Source organism: Pipistrellus hanaki (assembly GCF_964339955.1).
Source record: "Pipistrellus hanaki genome assembly, chromosome: X".
Taxonomy (NCBI): Eukaryota; Metazoa; Chordata; class Mammalia; order Chiroptera; family Vespertilionidae; genus Pipistrellus; species Pipistrellus hanaki.
This window is the reverse complement of record NC_140524.1, coordinates 52,086,205-52,098,937: the sequence shown is the minus strand read 5'-3', so window position 1 is coordinate 52,098,937 and position 12,733 is coordinate 52,086,205. Positions and strand designations below refer to the sequence as shown.

The following is a 12,733-nucleotide window of genomic DNA, read 5'->3' as shown; positions in this document are numbered from 1 at the left end:
CCCGGGCCAATGACATTCGTCCTCTTAGGTTCTTAGCCCGCCTTCCCAAAGCGCGACAGTTGGTGGGTTAGAAGTCTATAGGGCAGGGCGTTCACGTGGCCTATTTTCACGACCCAGAGTTCCCCAGAACAGGCTTTTTTTTTTTTTTTTTTTTTTTTTTTTTTTCCTGCAGGGAGGCATTATGGGGGCTTTTTTCCCCACTGGGAAAGGAAGTGTCTACGTGGCCTACGGAAACAGGATGGGCGGAAATGAGCTATGCTTCCCGCGAGTGGGGAAGCGCGAGGTCATATCTGGGGCCACACCCCCGAACCGCTTGTGCAACTCTTGGAGAAAAAAAGGCAGAGTAACGGTTTCGATGTGTGTGCGAGCCAGGACGGTGGGTGCTGCGGACGTGCGGTGGTGGGGGAGTGCGGATGTGTGCAGGCGGGCCCGCCCGGCTTTGGGGCTGGGCTGTGCGCGCCGCTGCTCTCGGCGCCGGAGGCGGCGGGTGTGCGCAGGCGCGGCCGCTAACGTCGGTTTGTGTCCGGAAGCGCGGGTGCGCGCGCGCGTGCGGAGGCGCGTATGGGCAGTTAATAGGGAGCGTTCTGTACTTTTAGTTTTGAAAATTGTTTTAATGAAAAACAAAACAAGCCAAGGCGATCATACCAGTAATAACGGGCTTTTGGTAGAACTATTTCCATCCCCTCTATAATTTAAGTTTAAAGCCTAAAAATACACTTTATTCCTACATTCTTCTTTTGTGCCACAATCCTGTTCTAAACCGTAGCCTTCCTATGGGTAAGAGTCAAACTCTCGCATTCATATCTTAGCAAGCCCAAGGAGTAGCCTCTTTCCAGTTCTATGGTATCTTTCTCCCTCCCTGCTCCCTAGCCTCCCCTTCCCTCAAAGCTTCGTGCAATTCTGGTACAAAATTTTCCGCTGGGGATATCTATATAGACAGCCTTCCACACCACTATGGACTCCCGATTGCTATGGGGGCTGAAGCTCTTACCTTTTTGCCCTGATTTTCAAGCACAGTGTATTTCAGGCAACTACCCACTCAGTTAATTTTCAAGCAAGTTCTGAGAGGTTTGTTCCTCTTCAGTCTGCCGCCAGATGTCGCCAAACCCCAGCAAAGGATTGGTTGTTTGGTACATGAAATGATGGGATTTTTTTTCTTCTCCTTTCTAATTTGCTGTACTGTGTGTGTGTGTGTGTGTGGGGGGGTGTCATTTATTTTCTTAACTTCTTAAAAAAAGGAACACCGTTCCCCCTCCATCCCTGTCTTTTTTCCTTGCCTTTTTTTTTTTTTGGGGGGGGGCGGGTGGGGAGGGGTCAGATTTCATTAATCACTCCAGGGACTGATGCTGATGAAGATTTCTAACCCTTTCTCTGCACCTTTTCAAATACTCAACCCCCATCCACACTCCTCTCCCTACCAAATTGGTCAGTAAAGACATATAAGAACTTGGACCTTGATATTGAAAACTGATCTTTTCTTTTGAAAATTTATATTAGACATGAGTTTATACCCTATCTTCTGTAGTGGTACTGCTAAACTTTATTATATCTTCGGAGTCAGAGCCTAATTTTAAACCCCATCACACCACTTACTAGCTTTGAGGCCATGGGAAAATTATTTCTGTTCTGTGATCCTTAGTTTGTTGCATGCTTTAGGTGCTGTGTCATATCCTTCATATGGATATTCTTTTTATTACTCACCAAAATCTTATTAGATGGATACTAATACATCAAAATCAAACTGAAAAATTTATATTTCTTAGTTATCAGTCATATATATGTGTGTGTGCACGTGTACACACACACACACACACACACACACACACACACACACACACACACACTGGGGAGGGGAGCTGGATTTAGAATAGTGGTTCAGAAGTGTTTTCCAGACACCTCAGTAGTATCATTATCACCTTTCAGGAAGTTTTCAGATTCAGATTCTTAGGCTCCATCTCAAAGCAAATTCTAGGCAGAGAGTGTGGCTGTGTTCTAATGAATTTTTGGTGATTCTAATGCACACTGAAGTAAGAACCACTGCTTTGGAGGACAGAGATGCAATGCTTATTTTGCATACTCCACTAGAGGGTGCTATAGAATGTAAAGCAAAATAGTAAATTATCTACATGTCTTATTAAGACACCTTGCATATTATCAGTCCTGTTACACAGGTTAAGAATTAATGAGTAGAGGTGTCAAATTATTTTCTCAGTGCAGAATGAGAACCAGGATATGAATTTTACCTGCTTCTAGAGCCCAAGCCCTAGGGCCTAGACAGTATTCTGTTGTTCAACGATAATAAATGGTCATTCTGGGTGTCAAAATACATTATGATACCCTTGTTCTCTGCTTTGGCTAATGTTGCCTAGAGGTCAGTAATAGGGTAGGAAAGCAAACTAAATAAATGGAAATATTTTGATGATTTCATACCCTTCTTCATATCTATTCTATAATAAGATATCACATAAAAGATCATAAGTGTTTCTCTTCTTGCTTTAATATTTCCCAAGTGCTCTCTCTACCCTGCAGTTATTTTTTTAGTTTATGTCTGAACCTCTTCTATGTGTGTGTGTGGGTTCAGGATGGTGAGAAAACAAGTTACACTCTATATGGCTCTATACCCATTAATCCCAACAATGGGACTGCAAATTAGGTGACAATTATAATCATTTTATAGATTATGAAAGTGAGTTCTAGAGACTATAATTATTTTTCTTTGGTCATATAGCTTGTAAGTAATAGAGCCAGGCTGGGGCCATAAATAGTCTGGCTTTGGGTCTTGATGCCAAACAAACACTGACCTAAGCTATCTTTCCCTGCTAAATTTTCTATTGCTTGGTTTTGAATCTGGGTTAGCTACATACTATGTATTTATGTGACTTTCAGCAAGTTGTTTTTTTTTTTTTACTTTCCTGAGTCTTAGTTTCACTATAAAGTGGGAATAATTATTCCACCTTCATAATCTTATAGCTGCAGTGTTCAATACAATAACAACTGGACATGTGATTACTACTTATAGCTAGTGTTAAGTACTGTCAGGGGCCAAAGCAGGCCTCCCCAAGACATCCCACAATGGCGTAATGATTATTTAGAAGTAAAATTTGAGAAGCAACAGAAGCAGGAGGAGCTCTCTGATTCTTCTCTGTCTCTCTAAAAGCAGGAATCTATCCATGTGATAACTGCCCTCTCTTCTCCCAAGGACTAAGAGATAACCATATCACAAGAGTTATAAAATTCAGAGTAAAAAAAAAAGTCTATATAAACAGACCTTGTAAAGCTTTTAGTAATGTACTACCTACGGCCAAACCTTGCTTAGATTCCTTTCGAATGAGCAGTAACTTAAGTTTAAAAGGTGCCTAGTTTGATTATTTTTTTGAGCCTCATTTTATGATCTGAGCATCATAATGTGATTATCCAATATGCAAGTATTAAATCGTTTTTTTCTCCTGTTAATGTAGTCTTGTGTCGATTTTATTATTTTATTATTGGTATCTGTAAGAATTAAAGAAGGATAGCAGTGGGGAATTCTTCTCCCCAATAGTATTGTATTCGGTACCAATAGATAGAGAATATTCTATTACAGAAAGTTCTATGGGACAGTGCTAATTTAGAATATATAAGTTTTGTGAAAGGGCCAAGCATAGTGCATATTCATGGCAAGTACCCAAGAAAAGTGATTTCCTGCTCTTTCCTTTCAGCATCAGAGCTAAGCATGTTCTCTTGTTTTATTGATGGGGTCAGGAGTTGGGAGCAATTTTCCCAAGGTGATGTGTCTGTCATTGGGACTGACATCTCTTGACTCTCGTTCCCATATTCTGTCTAGTAGACTCATCCTTAGGCTCTACTGAGTAAGGTTTCAGGGCCAAGGGTGTTAATGTGCATTAACTTTGTAGTCAAAGTAGTAGCAGAAAAGGGCATAAACACGGAATGCCTTCTATGTGCCAGATAGCACTGTGCTCAGCTCTTTACCATATCTATTATCTTAGTCTTCTGAAACCCCCAGAGAAGTTAAATACTCCCAAGTTGCAGGCTAGTTGTAAATGTCAGAATAAAGATTCCAACTTCTCTCTGAATCCAAAGTCCATGTTTTTCTCCCATTATGTCATGGTATCCTCATATATGTGAGTACTCTCCTGTCCCTTCCACTTATTAGTGTGATCAAGTTTCAGCAGATTCCTGAGTCTTAATGGATATTCAGAAAATGGGAGTTAAGAACAACTGTCTTTACAGTAAGTGTTTCACTGTAAAGACCCAAAGCCAAAGACTAGTTATGGCCCCAGCCTTCACAGAATGCCCAGTGGCTACAAGATCTCTGTGTTAATTTTCAAGGCTACCATTTGCTTATACAATGTCTTTGTGCTGATTAGAAACATGTGCCACCTGGGGGCAGACAATTTGCAATAAAGTGTCCACTCCAGTGGAACAAGGAGAAAAATACTCTTCTTTCTCGGCAATGTTGGAACTTAATCAGGACAATTGAATGAATTTCAGCCTCCACTTGTCCCCTTTCAGTTAGGTAACCTTTTACAGGGGGCAGCATGTCCTGTCCAACAGTCTCTGCTGGCCTTGCCTATCTTGTGGCTAAAGAGCCTTCCTGGAAAGTAGTGGTCGGTCTGTTCTGGATGATGGATAGGGACGTTAGTGTCTTCCCGTGACTTCTGGGTAGTAGATAAAATTGCTCCATTCTAAAGTCAATTTGATACACATTTTTTATAATAAATCTTTATTGTTCAGATTATTACAGGTGTTCCTCTTCCTCCCCCCCATAGCTCCCCTCCACCTAATTCCCTACCCCACCCCATGCCCTTACCCCCTGCCACTGTCTTCATCCATAGAAGTAAGATTTTTATCCAATCTCTTCCCGAACCCCTCAAACCCCCTTCCCCCTGAGAATTATCAGTCTACTCCTTTTCTATATCCCTGATTCTATTATATTCACCAGTCCATTCTGTTCTTCATATTTCTTATTCACTTGATTTTTAGATTCACTTGTTGGTAGGTATGTATTTGATGCCTTTTTGTTGTTCATTGTTTTTACCTTTACCTTTTTCTTCTTCTTTCTCTTCTTAAAGAATACCCTTCAGCATTTCATGTAATCCTGGTTTGGTGGTGATGAACTCCTGTAGCTTTTTCGTATCTGTAAAACTCTTTATCTGCCCTTCAATTCTGAACGATAGCTTTGCTGGGTAGAGTAATCTTGGTTGTAGGTTCTTGCTATTCATCACTTTGAATATTTCTTGCCACTCCCTTCTGGCCTGCATAGTTTCTATTGAGAAATCAGCTGACAGTCGTATGGGTACTCCCTTGTAGGTAACTAACTTTTTCTCTTGCTGCTTTCAAGATTCTCTCTTTGTCCTTTGCCCTTGGCATTTTAATTATGTGTCTTGGTGTGATCCTCTTTGATTCCTCTAGTTTGGGCTAAGATAATAGATATGGTAAAGAGCTGAGCACAATGCTATCTGGCACTGTGCGCTTCCTGGACTTGTAAGTCTATTTCTTTCACCAGGTGGGAAAATTTTCAGTCATTATTTCTTCAAATAGGTTTTCAATATCTTGCTCTCTCTCTTCTTCTGGCACCCCCAAAATCCGGATGTTATTACGCTTAAAGCTATCCCAGAGGCTCCTTACACTATCCTCACACTTTTGGATTCTTCTTTCTTTCTGCCTCTCTGGTTGGGTGTTTTTTTGTTTCCTCATATTCCAGAACTTTGGTTTGACTCTTGGGGTATGTTGATCTACAGTTGAGTTTCTGTATATTCTTTATTTCAGACAGTGTATGCTTAATTTCTGACTGGCCCTTTTCCATTTTTTTTTTTTTTTTTGGCATTCTCACTAAGGTCCTTGAAGGTCTCTTCAAGTTTCTCAATGGTTTTTAGAAGATTCTTGAGTGATCTTATAAATGTGATTCTGAACTCTGTGTCGCCCAGTAGTTTACTTTCCTCTGTCTCTCCCATTCGTGACATGCTTCTGTGTCTCCACATTTTGGTTGCCTCCCTGTGTTGATGGAGTGGCTTTGTGTGGTAGGTGACCTATAAGGGGCCAGTAGCTCAGCTTCCCCTATCACCTGAGGTGGTTGCTCTTGGTACATCCCTTTGTGGGCTGAGTGCAAAGTCTTGGTGTAGTTAAGCCTTGATTGCTGTTGGTACACTGGGAGGAATTGACCTCCAGGCCAATTGTCTGTGAGGACCCGCTGTGTCTATAATGGAAGAACTGCTGTGCTGGAGACACACTTATGGTCCAGGCCTTGTTTCAGTGGGGCTTTTGTGCTCACTGAGTCCGCCTCCCAAATGTGTCACTTATGGATTTGAGGAGTTGCAATCTGGTGTCTCACACTGACCATTAGATACACTGGCTTCTGGATCTCCAATGGGGTGCAGTTCAGCTACTGTCTGAGGCCACCCTGCAGGAGCTATAACGAAAACCACAGTCCTCTCTTTCCTGCTTGGAGTTTGGAGGTTTTGGAGCTGTCTGCAGCAGGTTGCAAGTTTGCTAGGTTAAACTGCACTAGAGAAGGCCATTCATATGCAAAAGCCATTGCTTGGAGCTTGGGTGTGTTTGTAGATTGTGCAGGGCGGAATCTCAGTGCTTCTCTAGGCTAGGGCATGGTAAACAGCTATGGTTGCCAGTCAGCAGTCTCTGCCTCTCTGACCGAGTCCTCGTGTCTCACTCTCCAGCACAGCAAACAATTCTTCTTGCACACAGCTCTGCAAGAAAGCCACCCTCACTTTTTGACCTGATGGCAAACAGTTGAGCTTTTTTCCAGAAACTGGATTTCAGAAAGGGTGGGAGCTTGTCTCTCTTCGGGTTGAAGAAAGCAACGCTCTCTGCCAGCCGGATCCACCGCCAGCCCGTATTGCATGCTTGCCCCCATACCTCAGGTTTTCAGCACTTGTGCCCTGAATGCTCCTTTATCTTTCAGTCTAGCTTCCTTTCAGCCAGCTTTCCTGTGGTTCTGGGTGATAGACGTTTTGTCTTTTAGTTGTAATTTTGAAATTGTTATGCACTGCAGCAGTTTAGGTGTGTTTATCTAAGCCTTGGGTCTCTCAGTTTCGTATTTTTTTTCATTTTTTTCTGACTAATTTATTGGATAATGTTTAAAAGAACGTTTGGTTAGTTTAAAAGTTTAAAAAAAAATACCCTAATATTTCAAGGCTAAGCAAAATATTTCTTTTTTTATTTTTACTTTTGGCACAAATACATTTTCTTTTATTAATTTTTTTCTCTTTTTAATTCTTTTTTATTGATTAAGGCAGTGGTCTGCAAACTGTGGTTTGTGAGCCACATGTGGCTCTTTGGCCCCTTGAGTTTTTAGCAAAGGCCAGGTTAGGAGTACCCTAATTAAGTTAATAACAATGTACCTAACTATATAGTTTAAGTTTAAAAAATTTGGCTCTAAAAGAAATTTCATTCATTATACTGTTGATATTTGGCTCTGTTGACTAATAATGAGTTTGCCAACCACTGGATTAAGGTATTACATATGTGTCCTTATCCCCCCCATTGCCCCTCCCTACTCATGCCCTCACCCCACCTGTTGTCTATGTCCATTGGTTAGGCTTATATGCATGCATACAAGTTCTTTGGTTGATATATCCCCCTTATTCCCACCCTCCCCTACCTTCCCTCTGAGGTTTCATGGTCTAGTCGATGCTTCTCTGGATCTGTTTTTGTTCATCAGTTAATGTTCATTATATTCCATAAATGAGTGAGATCATGTGATATTTATCTTTCTCTGACTGGCTTATTTCACTTGGCATAATGCTCTCCAGTTCCATCCATACTGTTGCAAATGGTAAGAATTCATCCTTCTTCTTTTTTTTTTTTTTTACCGAAGCATAGTATTCCATTGTGTAGATGTACCAGTTTTTTAATCCACTCATCTGCTGATGGGCACTTAGGCTGTTTCCAAATATTAGCTAATGATATTTCTTTAATAAGTGTTTTCCTATCTATTTGTACCTGCTTCATTCCATAGGGATTTCCTAAAACCAATTCAGCAAATTAGTCTGGATCAGTCTAGTTAGCTAGCCCATGACAGACAGGGAAAATGATGGAAATAGTCATAGGAAAGTTTTATATCCTGTTAGGGGTATCTATTCTCTTCTAGCTCTTTTTTCCTCCTTTAATCAACCCCTTACATTCCTGCTCCAACTGACTCATCCATTTGGCAGAAATAGGTTACTTCAAATCACTGAGAATTTTAATTTATTGAATGTAGTCCTTGAGTGACCTTGGGATGCCAGACTTACACATAATCCCTGTTTTTCCCTTCCTCAGTCAATAGTTTAATAAGCAACTTACAGAATTTGTGGCTTTACTAACCACAGACTTCACTTGGAATTATCATGTTAAATCATCTGTGTTACACATAAAAAAACAGAGATGAATGCTGATTTCTGCCAGTCTAAGCTGACTCCTACAATACAAGCATTGCCTAAGAGGATGCCTTAAGCTAGTTCTTCAGAGATGACTTGGTTCATGCTTATACCTATGCACTCAAAATCCCCATTTTACTGAAAATGTTGAAAGCTATGCTTTTCAGTGATTCAGTTGTCATATTATTAAAGAGGACAAACCAGGAGTACTTAAAATATTGCATATTTAGTCTAAATCAGCAGTCACCAACAAGTGGTCTGTGAGGTCTGTAAGGTTGGCGACTGCTGGTTTAAAGAAACCAATTGTTGAAGCTTAATGATGGTTACATGGAGAGTTCATTATACTATTCTTCCTAATTTTGTATATTTTTGAAGGTTTCCATAATAAAATATTTTATAAAGACAAAAAATTAGAAGTGATTAATCAGTCCTGGGGAGGAAAACACATGTGGGTTTCTCTTTAGAAAACTACTTATTAACCAAGGGGTTGGGTGGGATGCACACCTCTTTAGTAGCAATGTGCCATGTAAAAAGCTGGGGAGGGAGGTGTTTTATGTTTTTTTTTTTTTTAATGTTATTAATTTTCTTCCCTCGCAGTTTTATTTTTTATTTTTTAATAGGGATTTTATTTTTATTTTTATTTTTTTCAAATTTAATCTTTATTGCTCAGGTTATTACAATTGTTTCTCCTCTCCCCCTTTTACCCCAGCTCCCTTCCACCCAGTTCCCACCCCACCTTCTTCCCTTACATTCCCCCGCATTGTCCTCATCCATAGGTGTACCATTTTATTATTATTTCTTTAAAATATATTTTATTGATTGTTTTACAGAGAGGAGGAGAGAGGAATAGAGAGCTAGAAATGTCAATGAGAGAGAAACATCGACCAGCTGCCTCTTGCACACCCCCTACCGGGGATGTGCCCGCAACCAATGTACATGCCCTTGACTGAAATTGAACCTGGGACCTTTCAGTCTGCAGACCGACACTCTACTGCTGAGCCAAACCGGTTTCGGCATAGGTGTACGATTTTAATCCAGTCTCTTCCTGCACCCCTTACACCCCTTTCCCCCTGATAATTATCAATCCACTCCCTTTCTTTGCCCCTGATTCTATTATATTCACCAGTTTATTCTGTTGCTCAGATTTTTAATTCACTTGGTTTTTAGATTCACTTGTTGGTAGGTATGTATTTGTTGATCATAATTTTTATCTTTCTTCTTCTTCTTCTTCTTCTTCTTCTTCTTCTTCTTCTTCTTCTTCTTCTTCTTCTTCTTCTTCTTTTTCTTCTTCTTCTTCTTCTTCAAGCATACCTTTCAGCATTTCATATAATACTTGTTTGGTGGTGATGAACTCCTTTAGCTTTTTATCTGTGAAGCTCTTTATCTGCCCTTCAATTCTGAACGATAACTTTGCTGGATAGAGTAATCTTGGTTGTAGGTTCTTGGTATTCATCACTTTGAATATTTCTTGCCACTCCTGTCTGGCCTGCATAGTTTCTGTTGAGAAATCAGCTGATAGTCATATGGGTGCTCCCTTATAGGTAACTAATTTTTTTCTCTTGCTGCTTGTAAGATTCTCTCTTTGTCTTTTGCCTTTGGCATTTTAATTATGATGTGTCTTGGTATTGTCCTCTTTGGATTCCTTTTGTTTGGGGTTCTGTGCGCTTCCTGTACTTTTAAGTCTATTTATTTCACCAGGTGGGGGAAGTTTTCTGACATTGTTTCTTCAAATAGGTTTTCAGTATCTTGTACTCTCTCTTCTTCTGGAACCCCCATAATTCTGATGTTGGTACACTTGAAGTTGTCCCAGAGGCTCCTTACACTATCTTCAACTTTCTGGATTCTCTTCGCTTCTTGCTTCTCCAGAGGAGTGTCCTTTGCCTCTGTGTATTCCAGATCTTTGACTTGATTCTTGTGTTCCTCTAGTCTGCTGTTGGGTCTCTGTATAATATTTTTTTATTTCAGTCAGTGTATGTTTAATTTCTAGTTGGTCCTTTTTCATATCCTTGAGGGTCTTGTTAAATTTATCAGTGTTTTCTAGGAAATTCTTGAAAAACCTTATTACCGTGGTTTTGAACTCTATATCCAGTCTTTTGTTCTCCTCCATTTCTTTTGTTTGAGATCTATTTCCTTGTCTCGGCATTTTTGCTGCTGCCCTGAGTTGGTAGGATGGCTTTGTGTGTTTGGTGTCGTATATATGGCCCGGTGGGTCAGCCTCCCCAGTTATCTGAGGTAGACACTCTTGGTGCTCCCCTTTGTGGACTGAGTGTACAGCCTTGTTGTAGTTAAGTCTTGATTGTTGTTGGTATCACTGGGAGGAATTGACCTCCAGACCAATTAGATGTGAGTATCAGCTGTGTCTACGCAGGGATACCTTCTGTATTGGAGACAGTCTTATAGGATCAGACTTGCAAAATTGCAAAAGCCTCTGTGCTCAGCTTGGATGGGGCAGAGTCTCAGGGCTGAGGTGACAGTCTTGGCTTCCTGTCAGCCCTGCCCTCGTGCGTGAGCCTCAGACCTCTGCCTTCCGCGGCTCCCCTGAGTTTCCACCTCACAATCAAGATTCCCCCTGCAAGAGTGTGGGTGTCCCAAGGGCTCGCCCGGAATTGGTTTGGGTCTCTGTAGTCTGGAGCTTCTGATTCCTTCCGCTATGGAGAGGGCAAGGCAACCTCCACAGTCAGACCTCTCTGCAGGCATTCACTCGCGCGCAACTGTTGCCCCTGCCCACTGCGGCTCCCGGTTCCACCAAGTCTCCCAGTCTCTGAGTCTCCGGGTGCCTTTCTCTACAGTCCAGACTCCACCCGTGTGAGCCTGGGTCCATGGGATTTCAGCCGGGGTTGGGGTTCAGTGCATTCAGAACTGGTGTTCAATGCAATCAGGGGCTTCCTTTCCCGTAGCTGCCCTTCCTCTCTGCACACGAGCATCTCCCTACCTCAGCGCTTTGTGGCTCCCCTGATCCGTGAGCCTCTCCTTTCTAGTTGTAGATTTTTCCACTCAGCCAGCTTTCCTTTGGTTTTGGATGATGTTCGTTCTGTCTTTTAGTTGTTGTTTTGAAATTGTTGTGTGAGGCGGCAGCTTAGGTGCTTACCTAGGCCGCCATCTTGGTTTCTCCAGGGAGAGAGGTGTTTTAGATTGAAAAAGCCTCTAGCCAGAAATTCTAAGATCTCCTAGAAGGGGAATCATCTCCAGCCTGTAGTCCCCTTCCACCAGATCCCTGGAGAAGCCTTGATATAATGAGCTGCTGAGAGTGAAAGAGGTGAATCATATTCCTTGGGTGTTTGGGAATTGGGAGAGGTTGAAAACCATGGAAACAAGCCCAATTGAATTGGTAAAAACTCTGTTAGACAGCAGGCAGAGAAATACAGGCAAAGGGAACCTTGGGACAAGAGGCAGTTAGTAATGTATCAGGCCTTAATTCTCACCTCAGGTGAGTGGTGAGTACCAGAGGTGCAAAGTTACTAAGGAAGGAGTAGACCAGGGAACAGAATGTGGCAAAGATGCTCTCACTTGGGATCTCAAAGGATATTCTTTGAAGGTCTCAAGACCCATTTGATTTGTAGGTTTGATTTTATTTTTTATATGTTTTTATTGAGGAAGGGGAAAGGAGAGAGTGAGAAAAATCCATCTGAGAGAAACATCAGTGGGCTGTCACCTCTGTGCTCCCCACTGGGGATTGAGCCTGCAACCAGAAATCGAGCCCCCATCAGAATCGAACCAGCTACCTTTTGGTGCACGGGACCACCCTCAACTAACTGAGCAACACCAGCAACAGGTATGATTTGTAGGTTTAAAAACAGTGGAAAAGCTATCTGAAGGCAAAAATTACACATGCATGTGCACTCAAGTACCTGAATCCAGTCTACTCAGCTTGGAAAGGCAGGCTCCATAAAGTACACATTGAAAACTGGTTTGATCCTTTTATGTGCTGTTTTACTGTGTGACTGAGCAAATGAGAGTGTTTGTACACTGCCGAGAGTGAGAAGATCTGGTTGGAGACATGGGGTATTGTTTAGGGTAAGGGGACCTAGGAGGACATATTCATGTGAGCCTCTGAGGTTGAGGTAACATGATTAGAAACTGGGGACAGAGAAGAGAGTCAGGGCAGTTCCTAAAAGGTACAAAGCTGAGATTCACCCAGCTGTTCCCAGGCCAGAGTTGTGGATGGGACATCAGTGAGGCCCAGGCGGTGTAGCCAGCTTTCAATAGAGCTGGTCTGTGAAACTTGGCTGAGAGGACAGAGGAAGATTGATATTTGCTCCAGAATGGGGCTGTCAGCTGTGCTTACCGCCTCATCATGGCCCCAGCTGTAAACAAAAGTCCTGGCCCTTCATGGCACTGTGGAGCAGTCCTGGCTGGTG

The 12,733-nt window shown here is 41.9% G+C and overlaps 1 protein-coding gene across 2 annotated transcripts in view; it reads left to right on the top strand.

The window, feature by feature from the left end:
* Positions 1 to 66: 66 nt before the first annotated feature.
* The window catches only part of PLP1 (proteolipid protein 1), a 151,860-nt gene continuing 139,193 nt past the window's right edge, over positions 67 to 12,733 (top strand). For both annotated transcript variants that reach the window (XM_084870504.1, XM_084870502.1), the window contains exon 1: positions 67 to 376. In XM_084870504.1, the coding sequence (XP_084726630.1) occupies positions 256 to 376 (121 nt within the window). In that variant the 5' untranslated portion in view covers positions 67 to 255. The remainder of the gene's footprint in view (positions 377 to 12,733) is intronic.